Here is a 17,223-nt window from a genome sequence, read left to right as displayed (position 1 = left end):
ATCAGAGCATTTTGTTTTATTTAATTAGTGTTATCGCTTACGTGTATTGTATGTTATTTTTGTATTTTTTTTTGTATCTTCATAATTCTCCATTTACTACTACTTACCGCATTTTCTTTAAACTTTAATATTTTGAATTTTATTACTAATTTCATACTGCTAAATTGTGCATCTACTTACTATAAGTTTGACAACTGTAGACTAATTGTAGGGCTATTCCGAAATAAAAATATCGCATATATATGTTCAGCCTCCTGAGAGGTCACGATCACGGAAAAGGGTAAATCTAAACGAAAAATGAATATATTTCTTATGCTCAAACTAAATAAAACCTTTTTAACTGTAATTCAGAATTACCCGAACATACTTCGCAATTGGACTCACACAAAGTAAAACTTATCAGGGTTTTAAACACATGTATCAATATATATTCGAGGATATTTATAAAAGTCGTTGAAATAAAGTTAAAGGCTGTATATTCAAGAAGAAAAGGTAACTTAAATCAGTAGCATTGACTCCTGCAATGTTGAGTTAAATTAAAATATAAATATCCCGCCATCTCTTCAAAGTTTCTTTCGTAATTACCCGAATCCACCTTATGTATTTATGTGATTGTATCCATCTATTAAAAAAATATTTGACAAGGCTGTATGATAGAATGCCTTTTCCACGAGTAATGAATTAAATAACATCCTCATTCCTGACATTGACATGTAGCTTTGTTGTTAAACGGTCCCTATTTTTATTTATTTGACTTCCAAATGAAATTCCAAATGCAATGATATCGTAATGAAAGTTAATTAAGATTACCTTTTATACATTTTGATTACATTTTCTCTAAGAGTTTGGTCCTAAATTTATGTAAATACTGTTAATAATTAATACATCTAATTTATTAATTAACACTTTTGTTACGAAGTTATGAAAACACAAATGAACCGGTAAGTTTCGCTTCCTATAAGTAAATAATTAGAAAGTGAGTGAGTAATTTGAAAGTGAGTATTGCCGACTCGAACAACTATTATACTTATTTAAAGTTTTGAGGTTGTTACGAAATCATAATCTCCTAACTCAACTCAAGTACCTATGTGACTTATATTTGCTGTATGTACATGAATATTTTCTAATTATATAAGTTCTTTTAATTATCCAACCATTACTGTCATAAATTCTGGTCATAATTTGTTCTAAAGCTAGAAATAATTCATCTAATCCATTTACATGTATGTTGTTCACAGTATCAGGAGAACCAATTAAATTTAACGAATATATGAAACCAAATATGAATACAATCTCTAGAGTAACCAAAAATTGCCCATTACATAAAGAGTCATGAGCCTAAAATGAATTTCTCATCTAAATATGTTTTCAACTGTCTATTTTTTCGACCCTGGTTAGGGGTCCCATTGGGTATATGGGTCGCTGTTTCCGTTGTTTACTACTGGTGGTTGATATCTAGAATAGATGTACTTGAAACAGAAAACAAAGTTATCAAGAAGCAGCTATCTGTGAGCGGGATTCGTGATTTTTCAGAATCTGATAATAAGTACTATGTTCCTGAGGTAAGTTGTTTCTCTTGTTTCTCATAGAAATCATTCTTAAAGATATGATTATGTAACATCTGACATTCCTTTTAGTTTTGAGGAAACCTAATAATTTTGGAAATTATTTCCAAAATTATTATATATTGTACTCCAAGTCTAGTTTACATTGTAACTTCACTTGAGCCATTATTATTTTGACTTACTAAGGTGTGGTTTGATAATGGTCTTAGAGGTCATAATGAAATAGACAAACCCTCTTAAAATAGTCAATTTATATATTTTTTTTTACTTCATACATAAAGCATTCACACAATCTAAAATTATATGCTGCAATGTGGAACATTTCCCAAGTGAAGCCTTTTAAACAAGTGTTTGATATATGCCTGGGTTTTCTCAATCAAAAATATATATTTAAGAAATCTATAAGTAGCATAAGCTGTAAAATTAAAGTTATATTCCATGGTTTTCAATTGGTTACATTTTTATCAGTACACAAATAATTGAATTCAGTCAAAATTATAGTAATTTTATTTTAATCAATTAATGTAAATACTTTGAAGGGGTAAAGAAAATTATCATGTTATATTTTACTTGTTACTTAAATAACCAATTCATAATTAAAGTGAATTTTATTTTTAGTTAAAAAATAATAGTTACATTATTTCTATGCTTATGACTTTCTTAAGCATATTTTTAGTGTTTACTTAGATTGATGAATAACTGGCAATCAATATATTACTGTTTCTGTCACCCAGTACTAGTATTTCAAGATTTTGTTTTACTCAATCACTGTCTATTAGATTCCAGATGCTGTGGGAACATTATGTGAAACAGTACACATTGCTCTAGTCTGTATGGGAAAATGTACAAGGATCATCACACCAATGTTAAAATCATTACTACATCACCGCCAGAACCCAATACACTTTCATTTCATTGTGGGTTCGGGATCAGCCCAAACCATCACCAAGCTTTTCGATTCGTGGGATCTACCAGATGGTATTTATTAATTCCATATTAAGTTATAGCTCCACTTTAAGCAATTTGTTGTAATCATGATAGATTTTTGACCCAATAGAGTATTAGAGAATAGACACTTTGATTCCACTCTACCTTATGGTAAGTGGAGTGGAGTACAAACACCAAAATGCTTATGAATAGTGTTGCCATAATGCTAAAGAAAAGCAATATGACACTATATCTAAATTATTAATATCTCTTTTTCTTAATATGAGCAACATTGGATATCACAGTTTATTATATACTGTATCTACATCACCACAAACAATATCTATAGAATTGTGTTTTTTTTTTATATTTGACCTCTTTTTATTTTATTTGTTAATATGTTTACAGTTAAGTACACCTGTTACAACACCCAGAACCGTCTCTCAGAAGTGCGTTGGATACCTAACAGTCACTACTCCGGTATATATGCCCTGGTCAAGCTTTTGTTCCCAAGTATTCTACCTGATTCATTGAATCAAGTCATCGTACTGGATTCTGATTTAACATTCCTTAGTGATATTGTTGAATTGTGGAATATGTTTCGTAACATGACGGATGATCAAGTAAGTGAATTAGATTTGTCAGTAATGTATATTAGCACTGCGATTTTTCTCATGTGTTTCATTTGTATTTATAATTCATCTCGGACCCAGTGGTATGTTGGTTAAACTTTAGTAACATTTGTATCTACCAACTTGCAGCATTCATAGAATAAGTTACAAAACTGCTCAAGAAATGCTCATTATATATAATTTATAACTATCTGCACTGCTGTTTTCTGGTTTCAAAAGTTGTTGAGCCACTTTACAGACACAAAAGACAGCATATCAGTTCTAATGGTCGTACTAAGAAGCTGTATAAAGTAGTTTGCCCTTTCAGTAACATTATATGTCTTTGAAATAAGATGACCACTGTGATGTTGATGGCTTGCTTTTGCTACTTCCAATGATAAGCAAATAATTAATAGTGACCATCTCATACTATTTTCGAAACAAAACAGTTTTAAAAAGGCTTATATTTATGTTATTTTCCAGTACATAGGCCTAGTTGAAAATGAAAGTAATTGGTATTCAAACACAGAGACACGATGGCCAGCGTTAGGGAGAGGCTTCAATACGGGTGTGATGTTGCTAGATTTGTACAAAATAAGACGCAAAGTCAACTGGACATCAATATGGCGTTCCACGGTCAAAGAAAACTTGGAAAGGTTAAAGGAGACGACGCTGGCCGATCAGGATGTCATAAACGCGATTATAAAAAAATATCCAAAAATATTGTACCCTATAAGCTGCCAGTACAATGTTCAAATGTCAATGCAGACACTGGCCAAGTCCTGCTACGGTGAAGATGTTAAAACTGTTAAGGTATATATTTTGTACTATGAGTATGCTTTGGGTCTTTTTTAATAATCATGGTATATTTTGAATACGCAACAGATTTTATTTTAAAAATTAAAAATGATCTTTTTTATTGGTTTACATTTCAAAATGATGAAAGAACATAGTATCGGGTGAGAATCAACTTGATTGTGTATATTATTTATACAGGGTAAAGATACTAAAAGATCATTTAATTAAAAGTTCATTTTAAATTGAATACTCATTTACAACAGTACTTCTAACCTTAATTAATAAAAAATGGCTCATTAACACTCTTGATTGAAAATAAAAAAGAAATAAAATTGTTTCTTTAGAACATAAATGTTTTTAAGTCAATGTTACTGTGGTCTTTATATGTGTATGTAAATTATTTTAGATAATTCATTGGAACTCGCCAAGCAAGTACAACGTTAGGATACGTGATTCGGAATATTTTAAAAACATACATCAGTCATATGTCAATTTTGATGGTAATTTGCTACGAGAAAAGCTTCATAGATGTTCACAAAACGAAGTCGTTACTTATAAGGTATGCTTAGTTGAGATGTTTAGTGAGCTGAGATGGCCCAGTGGTTAGAACACGTACATCTTAACCGCTGGTTGCGGGTTCAAACCCAGGCAAGCACCACTATATATATGTGCTTAATTTGTGTTTATAATTCATCTCGTGCTCGGCGGTGAAGGAAAACATCGTGAGGAAACCTGCATGTGTCTAATTTCATCGAAATTCTGACACATGTGTATTCTACCAACCCGCAGTGGAATATCTTCCAAAAGCCTGTCCTTAATGGAAGAGGAGGCCTTATCCCAGCAGTGGAAAACTTACAGGCTGTTACTTATGTCTAGTTACAATTCAGATTTTTTTAAATTAATATTTATGTCTATTGATACAAATTATATTATGACAAACTTAACTTTTTTCCAGCCATATTAAATATCAATCAACCTTTTTTTGTTTTTTTTTTTCAGATGAATCATTCCGACCTTTGCCTCAGTTTCCGCGCGGCGCAGCGCATAAAGCTTCGCACACACTTGTACTATATGGACTACAACTATATTAACGTAGACAGTTTCGACGTCACTCTGGTCCTTCAGTTGTCTATGGATAGACTGCAGTTTCTGGAGCGGCTTGTTAAGCATTGGGATGGTATATTTCATTATCCTTGTTGTATACCAGTCTTATACATTTTATTTAATATAAATTAGTTTCAATATTATAACACAATCCTATCTGAGAATTTTGAAAATCATATTTTGTATGGACGAGCATGAGATGGCCTATATAATGCAATTTTTATTGTCTTAGCTTTTTTTATGGTATAGGTTGGCGGACGAGCATATGGGCCACCTGATGGTAAGTGGTCACCATCACTCATAGACAATGACGCTGTAAGAAATATTAACTATTCCTTACATCGTCAATGTGCCACCAACCTTGGGAACTAAGTTGTTACGTCCCTTGTGCCTGTAGTTACACTGGCTCACTCACACTCAAACCGGAACACAACAATACTGAGTACTGTTGTTTGGTGGTAGAATAACTGATGAGTGGGTGGTACCTACCCAGACGGGCTTGCACAAAGCCCTACCACCAAGTGGTAGGGCTTTATGCTAATACCTTCAAAAAAGGGGCACAAGACCTATGAACCTCCTTTCCCTCGTCATGCATTCTCTCGTGAATCCTGATTGTAGAAAGACCCAAAATCAAAGCAAACCAAACCTTATATTTACACGTTCAATGCAGTTTAGAAGTTTTTTCAAAGGTTTTTTATTATCATTCATCTTATTGATTATTTCAGGTCCATTAAGCGCAGCAATATACCTGTCGGACTGCGAAGTAACAAAATTAGAAAGTTTCATCCGAGATTGGTCTTCAACTCTCAGCTCTAGAAACAATATCGGTTACCATTTAGTCTTTAAACACGACTCGGTAAGGAATTATGCTTCTCATACAATTACCAGCTGTTACCTTATTTTAACATCTATTAACCTGGTTATTTTTATTATTAAAGTTATTAATTTCGGGATATTTACCATGTTTTTTATTTTTGTTCGGTGGAGCTCGGTATTTCGACATTGTCTACAAATGTTTTGTTCACGAGACTGACCGAGCTCTACCAAACCAAAATAAAAAACTAATAAATATCTCGAAATATAATAACTTTAACTATTAACTTGTTTTAATAACTATTATTTAATATATATTTTGTGTTGGTATAAATTTGTTTTTTTTATGATATAGATTGGCGGACGACCAAATGGGCCACCTGTTTGTTGGTAAGTGGTCACCATCGCCCATAGACAACGGCTTTGTAAGAAATGGTAAATATTCCTTTGATCACCAATGCGTCAACAATCTTGGGAGCTAAGATGTTATGTCCCTTGTGTATTTACACTGACTTACTCACCCTTCAAACCGGAACATTTGGTGAGTGGGTGGTACCCAGATGGCCTTGCACAAAGCCGCACCACCAAGCATTAACTAGGATTAAATGATTATGAACCTTGTTCCTATAAGTATAAGGTTTAATTTCGCAGGTGCATTACCCAGTGAACTATCTCCGTAACGTAGCGTTGGAAAACGTAAACACTCCGTACGTTTTCTTGATGGATGTGGACTTCGTGCCAATGGCGGGTCTCTACGAACACCTCAGGACCGCCACTAAGCTCATAAACCCTTATCCACAGAAAAAGGTGAATATGTGTCTCTTTCTTTCATCCGTCACTTTATGTAATAATAATAACAGAGATGAAATAGTGAGGATGTGGAGGTTGCGGAACGCAGTAATAGTTCCAATAGTCTTATCTACAACAGGAGTCATACCAAACCAGCTTTACCAGTCCTTAAAAACTTTAGATTCGCCTAAAAATACATTCGTCCAGTTACAGAAAGCTACCATACTAAATACTTGTAGAATAGTGAGAAAATTTCTATCCCAAAACACCCCACCGATCCAATCAAATATCCCACTTTAAGATAGATGTGCACTTCGCTTAGGCCCGTGTATGTCGACTGAATCCGGCAAAATTATGCCGAGTAAAATTTACATATAAAAAAAATAATAATTCTTTATTGTTACCATTTGTTACATCTTACAATAGTGCAGCACTGACTTGTGAACTAGTGTTAACCGTGTGTCAGAAGTCAGTTCTTTCCCAAAATTATTACAATTCTAAAGGGTATTACAATAATTTCTTAAGACTAATTATTATTATTTTAATTAATAAATCTAAAACCCACACCGTGTGTGTTGGTATGTGTTCGTGTGTGTGTGTGTGTGTGTGTGTGTGTGTGTGTGTGTGTGTGTGTGTGTGTGTGTGTGTGTGTGTGTGTGTGTGTGTATGTGTGTGTGTGTGTGTGTGTGCATGTATGTGTGATGAAGGGTATGCGTCTATCTTATATTGTTATAAGATATATGCAAGTTCGTTGGATTTTTTTTTTCAATCTATTTTAGTTTATGATTGATAAACTTGTATTTTTTTTTGTTTGAACCTGTATGTCCGTCTCCAATTTGTACAGTCCTCTAATGAGTAGTTTTAACACACTAATGGTCGAAATCTTAATTTCCAATTTTCCAGTGTTTGGTAGTACCAGCGTTTGAAACCCAAAGATATCGCGCATCTCCACCGAGATATAAGGAGGAGCTCTTATCTCGTCTGTCGACTTCTAACAGTCAAGGTGATGTTGGTCAGTTTCGGGCCAGAGAATGGCCCAGAGGACATAGGGCCACTAACTACCAGAAATGGACCGCAGCAACCGCGCCTTATGAGGTATGCCTTCGTTATATTCTAATATAAGATAACGGAGGTAAATAACTAATCTAATCGTAAATATATACATATATATTTTTTAACATCTACATAAAATTTAATCTCGATAAAAATTAGGTATAAATTATTGCAAAAATAAAAAAAAAGTGTCGGCAAATTCACCGTTAGGTTGGCAACACTCATGTTACACCGTTAGGTTGGCAACACTCATGTTACACTGTTACACCGTTAGGTTGGCAACACTCATGTTGCTGTCACTCGTCCTCCAGACTAGAATACAAAGCATTGTCGCTTAATGGTAAATACTACTCATGACATACTGGTGAATAGGCATCCTGATGGTAAGTAGACATCACTATGTAAGAAATGTCAACCATTCCTTAAATTGGGAATGCGCCACTTTGGGCACTAACGACCCTGTAGTACATTACTAAGCATATTTATGTATATTGATATGGGGCCGTCCATAAATTACGTCATAATTTTTTTCATACTAGATTCTTACTCTCTACTCTTATGATTTGAGATTTTCAGACTTAAAATTCTTTTTAGAAATAATCTTTTTGTACGTGACCAATAAATTATAAATAAATAAATAAGCATGACGTCAATTTCGAAACCCCCCCCCCCTCCTATCTATCATTTACCGTCATCCGCAGACCAACACCCCCCGCCTTATTTAGAATGACGTAATATATGGACGGCCCCTATATATGTGTTCGATTTAAAAAATATATGTACATTTAAGATCGATTACAGAATTTTCGAAATTTGACAGTGTCTTACACTGTCGTTAGCGGATTTATTTCGAAATAAGATCAAGGATAAGTGCTACCATGTATAAGCTGTTTGTTATATTTATTTCTAGATAGAATGGCAGTCGGATTACGAGCCATACTTAGTTGTTCACCGTACTGTGCCTAAATACGATACGCGGTTTTCTGGCTTCGGATGGAATAAGGTACGTTGGACATACTGTATCCTGGCCACTATAGGCCACAAATATTGCCATCCATAAAGTAAAGTAAAAAAAAACATCATGCACAAAGCCTTAAATCAGCGGTCGGCAAACTTTTGGTAAGCAAGGCCCACAAGATGGCAAAATAAAATATAGGCCGCAGACATAATATTAACCTTAGAAGCCCAAATATATCTACACATAATACTTACACTATGTTTATATGTTTCGGCTTAGAAAATAAGAGTAAAATAAAGAAATGAAAACTACAAACGACCTAAATAGGAAATTACACAAATTTTAGTGTGATGTCTGAGGTTGCATTTGAGACGCAATTTTTTGTATGTTACCAAATATATTGTCATATTTGTTAACTTTTTTACAAAACATTCACGGGCCGCAAGGAAAATGTTCGCGGGCCGCGTTTTGCCGACCGCTGCCTTGAATAATACCGGGATTCGCCGTGAGGTGCGTACGTTGAACGCACCCGCTTCTTTAACTTCATCCGGCATTACATTAATAGAAGTGCATACTGAAGTAAGGTCGTACGGCAGGTGTCGCACAGCGTGGAGCTGCGCGCGCAGGGCTGGCGCGCCGTGGTGCTGCCGGGCGCCTTCGTGGTGCACACGCCGCACGCGCCCTCGCCCGACATCACGGCCTTCCGCGCCGACCCGCACTACCGCATGTACGTCACGCACGCACACACGCACACACGCACACACGCACACGCACACACGCACACGCACACACACACACACACACACACACACACACACACACACACACACACACACACACACACAGACCAGGCGGGCGCGCCGTGGTGCTGCCGGGCGCCTTCGTGGTGCACACGCCGCACGCGCCCTCGCCCGACATCACGGCCTTCCGCGCCGACCCGCACTACCGCATGTACGTCACGCACGCACACACGCACACACGCACACACGCACACGCACACACGCACACGCACACACACACACACACACACACACACACACACACACACACACACACACACACACAGACCAGGCGGGCGCGCCGTGGTGCTGCCGGGCGCCTTCGTGGTGCACACGCCGCACGCGCCCTCGCCCGACACCACGGCCTTCCGCGCCGACCCGCACTACCGCATGTACGTCACACACGCACACACGCACACACGCACACACGCACACGCACACACGCACACGCACACACACACACACACACACACACACACACACACACACACACACACACACACACACAGACCAGGCGGGCGCGCCGTGGTGCTGCCGGGCGCCTTCGTGGTGCACACGCCGCACGCGCCCTCGCCCGACATCACGGCCTTCCGCGCCGACCCGCACTACCGCATGTACGTCACGCACGCACACACGCACACACGCACACACGCACACGCACACACACACACACACACACACACACACACACACACACACACACACACACACACACACACAGACCAGGCGGGCGCGCCGTGGTGCTGCCGGGCGCCTTCGTGGTGCACACGCCGCACGCGCCCTCGCCCGACATCACGGCCTTCCGCGCCGACCCGCACTACCGCATGTACGTCACGCACGCACACACGCACACACGCACACACGCACACGCACACACACACACACACACACACACACACACACACACACACACACACACACACACACACACACACACACACACAGACCAGGCGGGCGCGCCGTGGTGCTGCCGGGCGCCTTCGTGGTGCACACGCCGCACGCGCCCTCGCCCGACGTCACGGCCTTCCGCGCCGACCCGCACTACCGCATGTACGTCACGCCCGCACACACATTCTCTCTCACACACACACGGCCTTCCGCGCCGACCCGCACTACCGCATGTACGTCACGCCCGCACACACATTCTCTCTCACACACACACGGCCTTCCGCGCCGACCCGCACTACCGCATGTACGTCACGCCCGCACACACATTCTCTCTCACACACACACGGCCTTCCGCGCCGACCCGCACTACCGCATGTACGTCACGCCCGCACACACACGCACACACATTCTCTCTCACACACACGGCCTTCAGCGCCGACCCGCACTACCGCATGTACGTCACGCCCGCACACACACGCACACACATTCTCTCTCACACACACGGCCTTCCGCGCCGACCCGCACTCCCGCATGTACGTCATGCCCGCACACACACACGCATACACATTCTCTCTCACACACACGGCCTTCCGCGACGACCCGTACTACCGCATGTACGTCACGTACGCACACACACACGCACACACATTCTCTCTCACACACACGGCCTTCCGCTACGACCCGCACTACCGCATGTACGTCACGCACGCACACACACACGCACAAACACACACACACGCAGACAAAAACACACGCACACACATAGTCCAGGCGGCCTCGGCGCCGGATGTATCCGCGGTGCACTCGTGGTTAATTTAGATATTTTTTTTATATACATATATTGTTAAATTATTTTTTTTTTTTTTTCAGTTAGGATACATTTGACTTAATCAGAATGAGTTTTCTCTCTTATCACCGATTACTGTTTCAGATGCCTGGCTCTGCTGAAACAGGAGTTCATGGATGATCTGAAGAGGAAGTACAACGTGTCACTCGAGGATAGTAAAACGTAAATTATATTAAAAAACCAAAGAATATTATCATTTAAACTAAAGAGGCTATGCTAGAGGCTAACTATTTATTAAGTTCAATAATATATCTAACGCAATTATTAAAAAAGCTTGGATCTATACTGATATAAGGAAGTTATTCCAGGTAAACTTAAAAAGCTATTTAACCAAAGAGCGATTAGATGTTAATAAGGTATTGGTTTTTACAGAATTTCCTTAAATCGAAAACGGTAAACAAATTTGTTGAAATAGGCGTTCTGTCACTTCATATGAAACAAATTTTCAGTTAACAAGCAATTAAAAGCAACATTATGATTAATATTTTTATCTCTATGCAAACGATTTGTTCTAAAGTTAATTTAGTCGACCAATTTTCAGACAAATATGTATTTAATATATATTACATAATTATATATGAAAGACAGGTGATTTAACATCATTTAATTCGAATAATGCTAGCAAAAAGGAGGTATATAGGATTAAAATATTTTTTTTCTATCCAAATGGGCTTTTAGCGTCATCATGTAGTACAAAACGTTAAACATATGTGCGTGGTTGTGATTTTGAACATTAATAGCCGAAGATCTAATAAATCTATGTTCAAAAAACGGCACAACGAAAAAGTACATACTAGCTTATAAAAGCGGCTTGCGTGTTGATATAAGATATCTGCTGACGCCATATTGGTTATGTCACTCGAAAAGTGACACATTATCTGTCAAAATCAATTGACACAGATAATAATCAAAATGCAATAAGTACATGACAAAAACGGAATATTTTTTTCGTTATTATTATTATTTAATCAATTCAACTTAGACATTCCTGACAATCATAAAGACACGGTAGAAAGCTTTATACTATATCGTAACAACAGTCATAATATACGTAGTGACATGACAATCATATAGAAATACAAAGGTTGATAGAACACTGCTCTTATAAGATATATTGTTATAACTATTTGACACAAAAACTTTTTTAAATCAACATGGCTGCCATTAATTCCCGCGTATGCTATAATATTTGTTATGGTGACCGGTATCCATAATGCAAGGTGAAGGTTACAAAATAATTATTATGTATCAAAATAGTATTTTTTTTATGAAATAACTCTGCATCATCATAATGTACACCTAAATATTCCGCAGGTTTTGTTTTTCTTACCGATATTGATTTGTAAGTTAACTTCATATTTATTTTCTTCTATTATTCAACTTATACAATTTTTGAATGATTTCATAGCTTTATCTGTGTTTAAATTCGTAAAAAGTAACTCTGAGCGAATATTAGTTCAGAATCTTATGAAAATTATTGCGGATATGAGTTATTAATAAAAAAAAAAAAATAAAATGTAGGGCCATTCTGAATGGATAAAATAGTTGTGAAGAAAGAACATCAAATTCTATTCACACAATATTCACAAGTACCCCTAATAAGATTTGTCACCTTAACAACACTAATTTGACTTAATGTAAGCCTTTCAATGCAGTTAATTGCTTTATAATTAAGTCGCACTTATTATAATTGAAAAGGCGTTCATGCGAGTTGATTTTAGTTCATGAAAAAATAACCAATAGCGATAAATTTTATTAAAGACAAATCGTTAAAAGTATTCTCAAGTATTCTCAACAAATATTGATCATAGGTTGGAGATATATGTCACTTTACTTTTAATCAATATTCTCAATATTTTTTTAGATTAAGAACACTTGCATAAAACTTTGATATATAATAAAACAATAATGCAATTCTTAATTTTATTATTTAGTATAAGAAAATCACGTGTTCATTGCTTTTACCAAATTTAATTTGAAACGAATCTTGCCTAGTAATATGAAAGGGAAAGGGACAACAATACTTTTGTCAGTCAGAAAATGATTTTTTTTTATGACGGATGTAACATTGTCATAAGACCGAGTACATTCAGCCGATACTGAAAGTGTAAAATAAAGTAGTGCTTGCTACAAAAAAGTTGCGACGGTTTTATATTTGCTACTAGTAATTTTATTTTCAGAAATATTTATCGGTTATATTATTTAATTATGTAATATTAACTTGGTAAATTTTTAAATAACGTTATAAATGTACACCTTACTGAGTTTATTTATTCAAAATTAATATTAAAATATGCGCTGAAGACGTAATACAGCAATTCGAATCAGACTTGCCATTTTATTTAAAACTTTACTTATTTATGATTTTATTGAAAGGAATTTTTATTTGCCAAAAATTAAGTACTTGGTCTCATATACATATTGGTTCGTCCGTGACGTAAATATGTAATTTATATTTTATTTTAGTATTTTTTATTGTGCTTGTTACTTTTATTATTGCCAATTTGTTTATTCTCATTTAAATTATGTAATAAACGTTCATTAAAACATTAGAGTTTTTATTTAGAACCCTGTCACTGTTACTTGTTTACTGTGGATGTTGGTTTTGGGGGATTTATCAAATTGTTTTTTATTTGTTACAAGAAACATATGAACAAATGGATCGTAAGAAACACCGTCAAGTACAACAACTCATGGAAACTATAGATGTTGTTGGTAATTATACCTGATTGGTCATATTTAAATACAAACAGCAATATTTACTATAGTGACCCAGATGAGCTTACACAAAGCCCTGATAGCAGCAATTCTTTGAGTTAAAATTTCTTGTATAAATGCTCAAAGTTTAACTTAAATAATCTCCAATGATTTGCACCTGAGAATATTAGATACTCACTTTCCATTACAAAATAGAAATTGAAAGGTTATTTTTCAAATTTATAATTGTAGTTTAGATATAGATATCAAAATTGACTATGATTATCTGTTATTATATACAGACTTATATAAGTAAATAATAAATTTACTTAAGTAAATAACGAAATATTTCTTAATATTTATTCGAATTCAACAATTTTATTAAATATAAACCTAGCTATACAATAGTTCTATTTAATAAGCTTCAGCACTGACCATTCTTGATTCAGCGCTTCCTAAGTAATTGTTACTTTTAGGATTTTCTTTTGATATAAGCAGCCACAGCAAAATAATAATCTGGAAATCTAATTCTTGGATGTCCTTTTTCAAAGTTTCGACGCCCTTCTTAGCGGTTAATAGAGGTGAGTTGTCATTCATCGATGATCCCTTTGACTCCGTCCTCTGTTTAATGTTTTCTACTTTAGCCGTCAGCTCATTTAGGGTTTCTTGTCTCTCTGTCACGCCCACACTAGCTTCCTTGTATTCATTGGTCACTTTATTCAATTCGTCCAAAAGCGTACCATACTCTCTCACTATTGGTTCGAATTGCTCGTTTAAAATGTTTTCTCTTGCAGTTATTTTGTCCATTACAGAACTAATATTATTGTGAAGTTTATTTAATTGCGTACCTGTTATTTTGAATCTATCCAATAGCTCATCTCGATACGACCTCATCTGAGCATGTCTTGCCCGCCAATCACGACCATCGGCTGATATTTTTAGTCTTAATGCTGGAGCAACTCTTTCTAATTCTAGTTTCCAAGCTTCCCAATCGTGGACTTTGCTTGTTACATTATTTTGTTCTTTTTCCTCTGTGTTACCGTAATCCTCGCCTTCTGATTCGTCCGAATAAATACCCATTTCTTCTTCTATTTTGTCCAAAATAATTTCGGTTTCGTCTTCTACTTGATCAACGTCATCTGCCGATTCTTCTGTGTCAGGGATATCAACGACAGGTTTCTCCCATTCGAAATTCTCTACTTTTATGGCCTCGTCAGCTAATACATTAAGAATATAGCAAACTTGGTCACCGTAGCCTTGTTTAAGCTTGTGAGATGAAAAGTCAACTGCAATATCTTTTTCGCGTAATATTTCAAGAATAGAAGCAATAGTTGAGTTCGGATCGTCTTCTTCGTTAGGCTGTTCGAAGTCCTTACCAGTTTTTCTTATAAGCCACGCGGCTGTCGAGGCAAATACAAAGAACTGCTCTCCAGGATTCGTCGAAGTAATAAAATAATACCGACTCATTGGTTTCATTTTGATTTGAGGTCGTAATTCCGTATCGATTTTCAGGATGCGTAATTTATCCATGATATTAAAATCCATAATTCAAAATAAACACCTTTCGTTTGAGTATTAGCAGATTTCTCTCTCGAATGTTAACTGTTTATCAAACGTTACAGTTTGAGCGAAGCCATAATGTTTGTTTATTTATCGTCACTATGGCAACAAAATGTATACAGACTTTTCCGCTTTGAATCAACTCGGTCACAGAATCCTTTATTTAAACGTCCGTTCTGTTTACTTTCATTACTAATTTGTCTTACTCAACTTTATTTAGGTATGAAAATTTATTTACTAAATGCTGTATTTTATGAAAATGTCAAAGCTGCATATAGGCTACATCAACAAGAAGTATATAAATACTTGTGACAAGTACAGCGATATTAAAATAACAAATAGAAAATCAATTAGATAAAAGCTAGTCTATCATTTATTGTCTGCGTGCCAGTAACCAGCATCGAGAATATACATATTTAGAGATGGAACGACAAATTAACATCGATTTTTGGCACTCCCCTGTTATTTCGTTACGAAATACGTTCAGTGCAAGTACTTTTTCCAAGCCCCGGCACGAATCCAAAAACTGTTTGTTGAATGAAAACATTTGCCAATCACATTTGAATGACATGAAAGAAATATTTTGTTTGATATTTAGTTAGAATAATAAAACTGTTGGAATATATTATGATGTTCATAAAAACAGGATATTGTCTAGCGTTCATATATTCTTTTTTATTTCTGCACTTTGGGTAAATACTATTTAATTTAGTTAAACAAATATTTGTTTAGGTTTAATTAGGTTTTAATTTAATTTTTTAGGTTACCTATTAGTTATTAGTTGTATTGGCCTCTACAGCGTCACCGGTTGGGAATGTTTTGAGGGCTTAGATACGTCCCGAGGTTGACCACTTATTGTTATAAATATTATACAAAAATATTTAAAGTAACAAAACTGTCCATTTTACTTGGTGGTAGGGCTTTGTTCTAGCCCGTCTGGGTAGGTACCACCCACTCATCAGTTATTCTTCCGCCAAATAATACTCAGCATTGTTGTGTTCTGGTTTGAAGGATGAGTGAGCCAGTGTAACTACAAGCACAAGGGACATAACACCTTAGTTCCTAAGATTGGTGGCACATTGACGATGTATGGAATAGTTAATATTTCTTACAGCGTCATTGTCTATGGGTGATAGTGACCACTTACCATCAGGTGGCCTATATGCTCGTCCGCCAACCTATACCATCAAAAATGCCTAATTCTTGTTGTCTTTGATTAGTATTAATAAATATTTGACAGGACTCCAAAAAGCTATGTTAAAGTTGGGTCTATGCCGGAGTCTATCACAGTCTATGTATGCTAACTGTAATAATAATTAAAATATAATATAAAGGTAGTTTAACAAGACCATAACTGATTGTGATAATTGTGATCACAATTAAGTTACACTAAAATATTAATCATTAGAATTAAAAAACAAAAAAATGCTCACTTATCACTATCATGAAAATTCCAATGATAATGCACTGATGACATTTCTGTAAGACTAGATGATTTCAAGTAAAATTACATAATGTTGTATTTATTAATAAAGATAATAGAAATCAATGCCAATTTATTCGTTCGTAGCGCCAATTAAAATACTTTTGTAAATAGATTCAATAAATAAAGATCTGGGATACCTAATTTAAAATAAACGTTGGTTTATATGATCTTATATTATTATTTTTCTCTCGGATATAAAAGTAATTAAGTCATCAAAGACCAATAAAAATATTGAATGAATTTATAAAATGTCTTAGCAAAGTTGCGATACACCTCTTTATCACAAATTATGTGTTTTCTATTATTTATAGCATACAAGTGTAGTTTTAATAAATTAAGTATTTTGTT

The 17,223-nt window shown here is 36.0% G+C and overlaps 2 protein-coding genes across 3 annotated transcripts; one reads left to right on the top strand and one right to left on the bottom strand.

Moving 5' to 3' along the window:
* The first annotated feature begins 685 nt into the window (after positions 1-685).
* On the top strand, positions 686-11,526 carry LOC124537981 (xylosyl- and glucuronyltransferase LARGE2s-like). Of its 2 annotated transcripts, none has more exons than XM_047114980.1 (13): positions 686-941; positions 1,239-1,562; positions 2,345-2,543; positions 2,901-3,115; positions 3,587-3,916; positions 4,308-4,460; positions 4,901-5,078; positions 5,731-5,861; positions 6,470-6,625; positions 7,511-7,702; positions 8,571-8,663; positions 9,215-9,345; positions 11,217-11,526. In XM_047114980.1, the coding sequence occupies exons 2-13, from the start codon at positions 1,344-1,346 to the stop codon at positions 11,296-11,298; spliced, it is 2,079 nt and encodes a 692-aa protein (XP_046970936.1). In that variant the 5' UTR covers positions 686-941; positions 1,239-1,343; the 3' UTR covers positions 11,299-11,526. The 2 variants fall into 2 exon arrangements, with proteins under 2 accessions (XP_046970936.1, XP_046970938.1); XM_047114982.1 differs by lacking the exon at positions 686-941 and adding an exon at positions 999-1,104.
* A 2,703-nt stretch (positions 11,527-14,229) lies between these two features.
* LOC124537984 (intraflagellar transport protein 57 homolog) lies at positions 14,230-15,451 on the bottom strand. Its single transcript, XM_047114985.1, has one exon. It carries the CDS (start codon positions 15,372-15,374, stop codon positions 14,244-14,246), a length of 1,131 nt encoding a protein of 376 aa, XP_046970941.1. The 5' UTR covers positions 15,375-15,451; the 3' UTR covers positions 14,230-14,243.
* Positions 15,452-17,223: the final 1,772 nt, after the last annotated feature.

This window comes from Vanessa cardui, chromosome 19 (genome assembly GCF_905220365.1).
Source record: "Vanessa cardui chromosome 19, ilVanCard2.1, whole genome shotgun sequence".
In the NCBI taxonomy this organism is placed as follows: domain Eukaryota; kingdom Metazoa; phylum Arthropoda; class Insecta; order Lepidoptera; family Nymphalidae; genus Vanessa; species Vanessa cardui.
This window is presented reverse-complemented; position numbering and strand designations above follow the sequence as displayed.

Bases quoted from the DNA above. Each gene is read 5' to 3' on its own strand.
- LOC124537981 (XM_047114980.1), top strand. From the start codon at position 1,344: ATGAATTTCTCATCTAAATATGTTTTCAACTGTCTATTTTTTCGACCC. The intron at 3,917-4,307 runs GTATATATTTTG...AAATTATTTTAG, and splicing joins AAGATGTTAAAACTGTTAAG to ATAATTCATTGGAACTCGCC. The intron at 6,626-7,510 runs GTGAATATGTGT...CCAATTTTCCAG, and splicing joins ACCCTTATCCACAGAAAAAG to TGTTTGGTAGTACCAGCGTT.
- LOC124537984 (XM_047114985.1), bottom strand. From the start codon at position 15,374: ATGGATTTTAATATCATGGATAAATTACGCATCCTGAAAATCGATACG.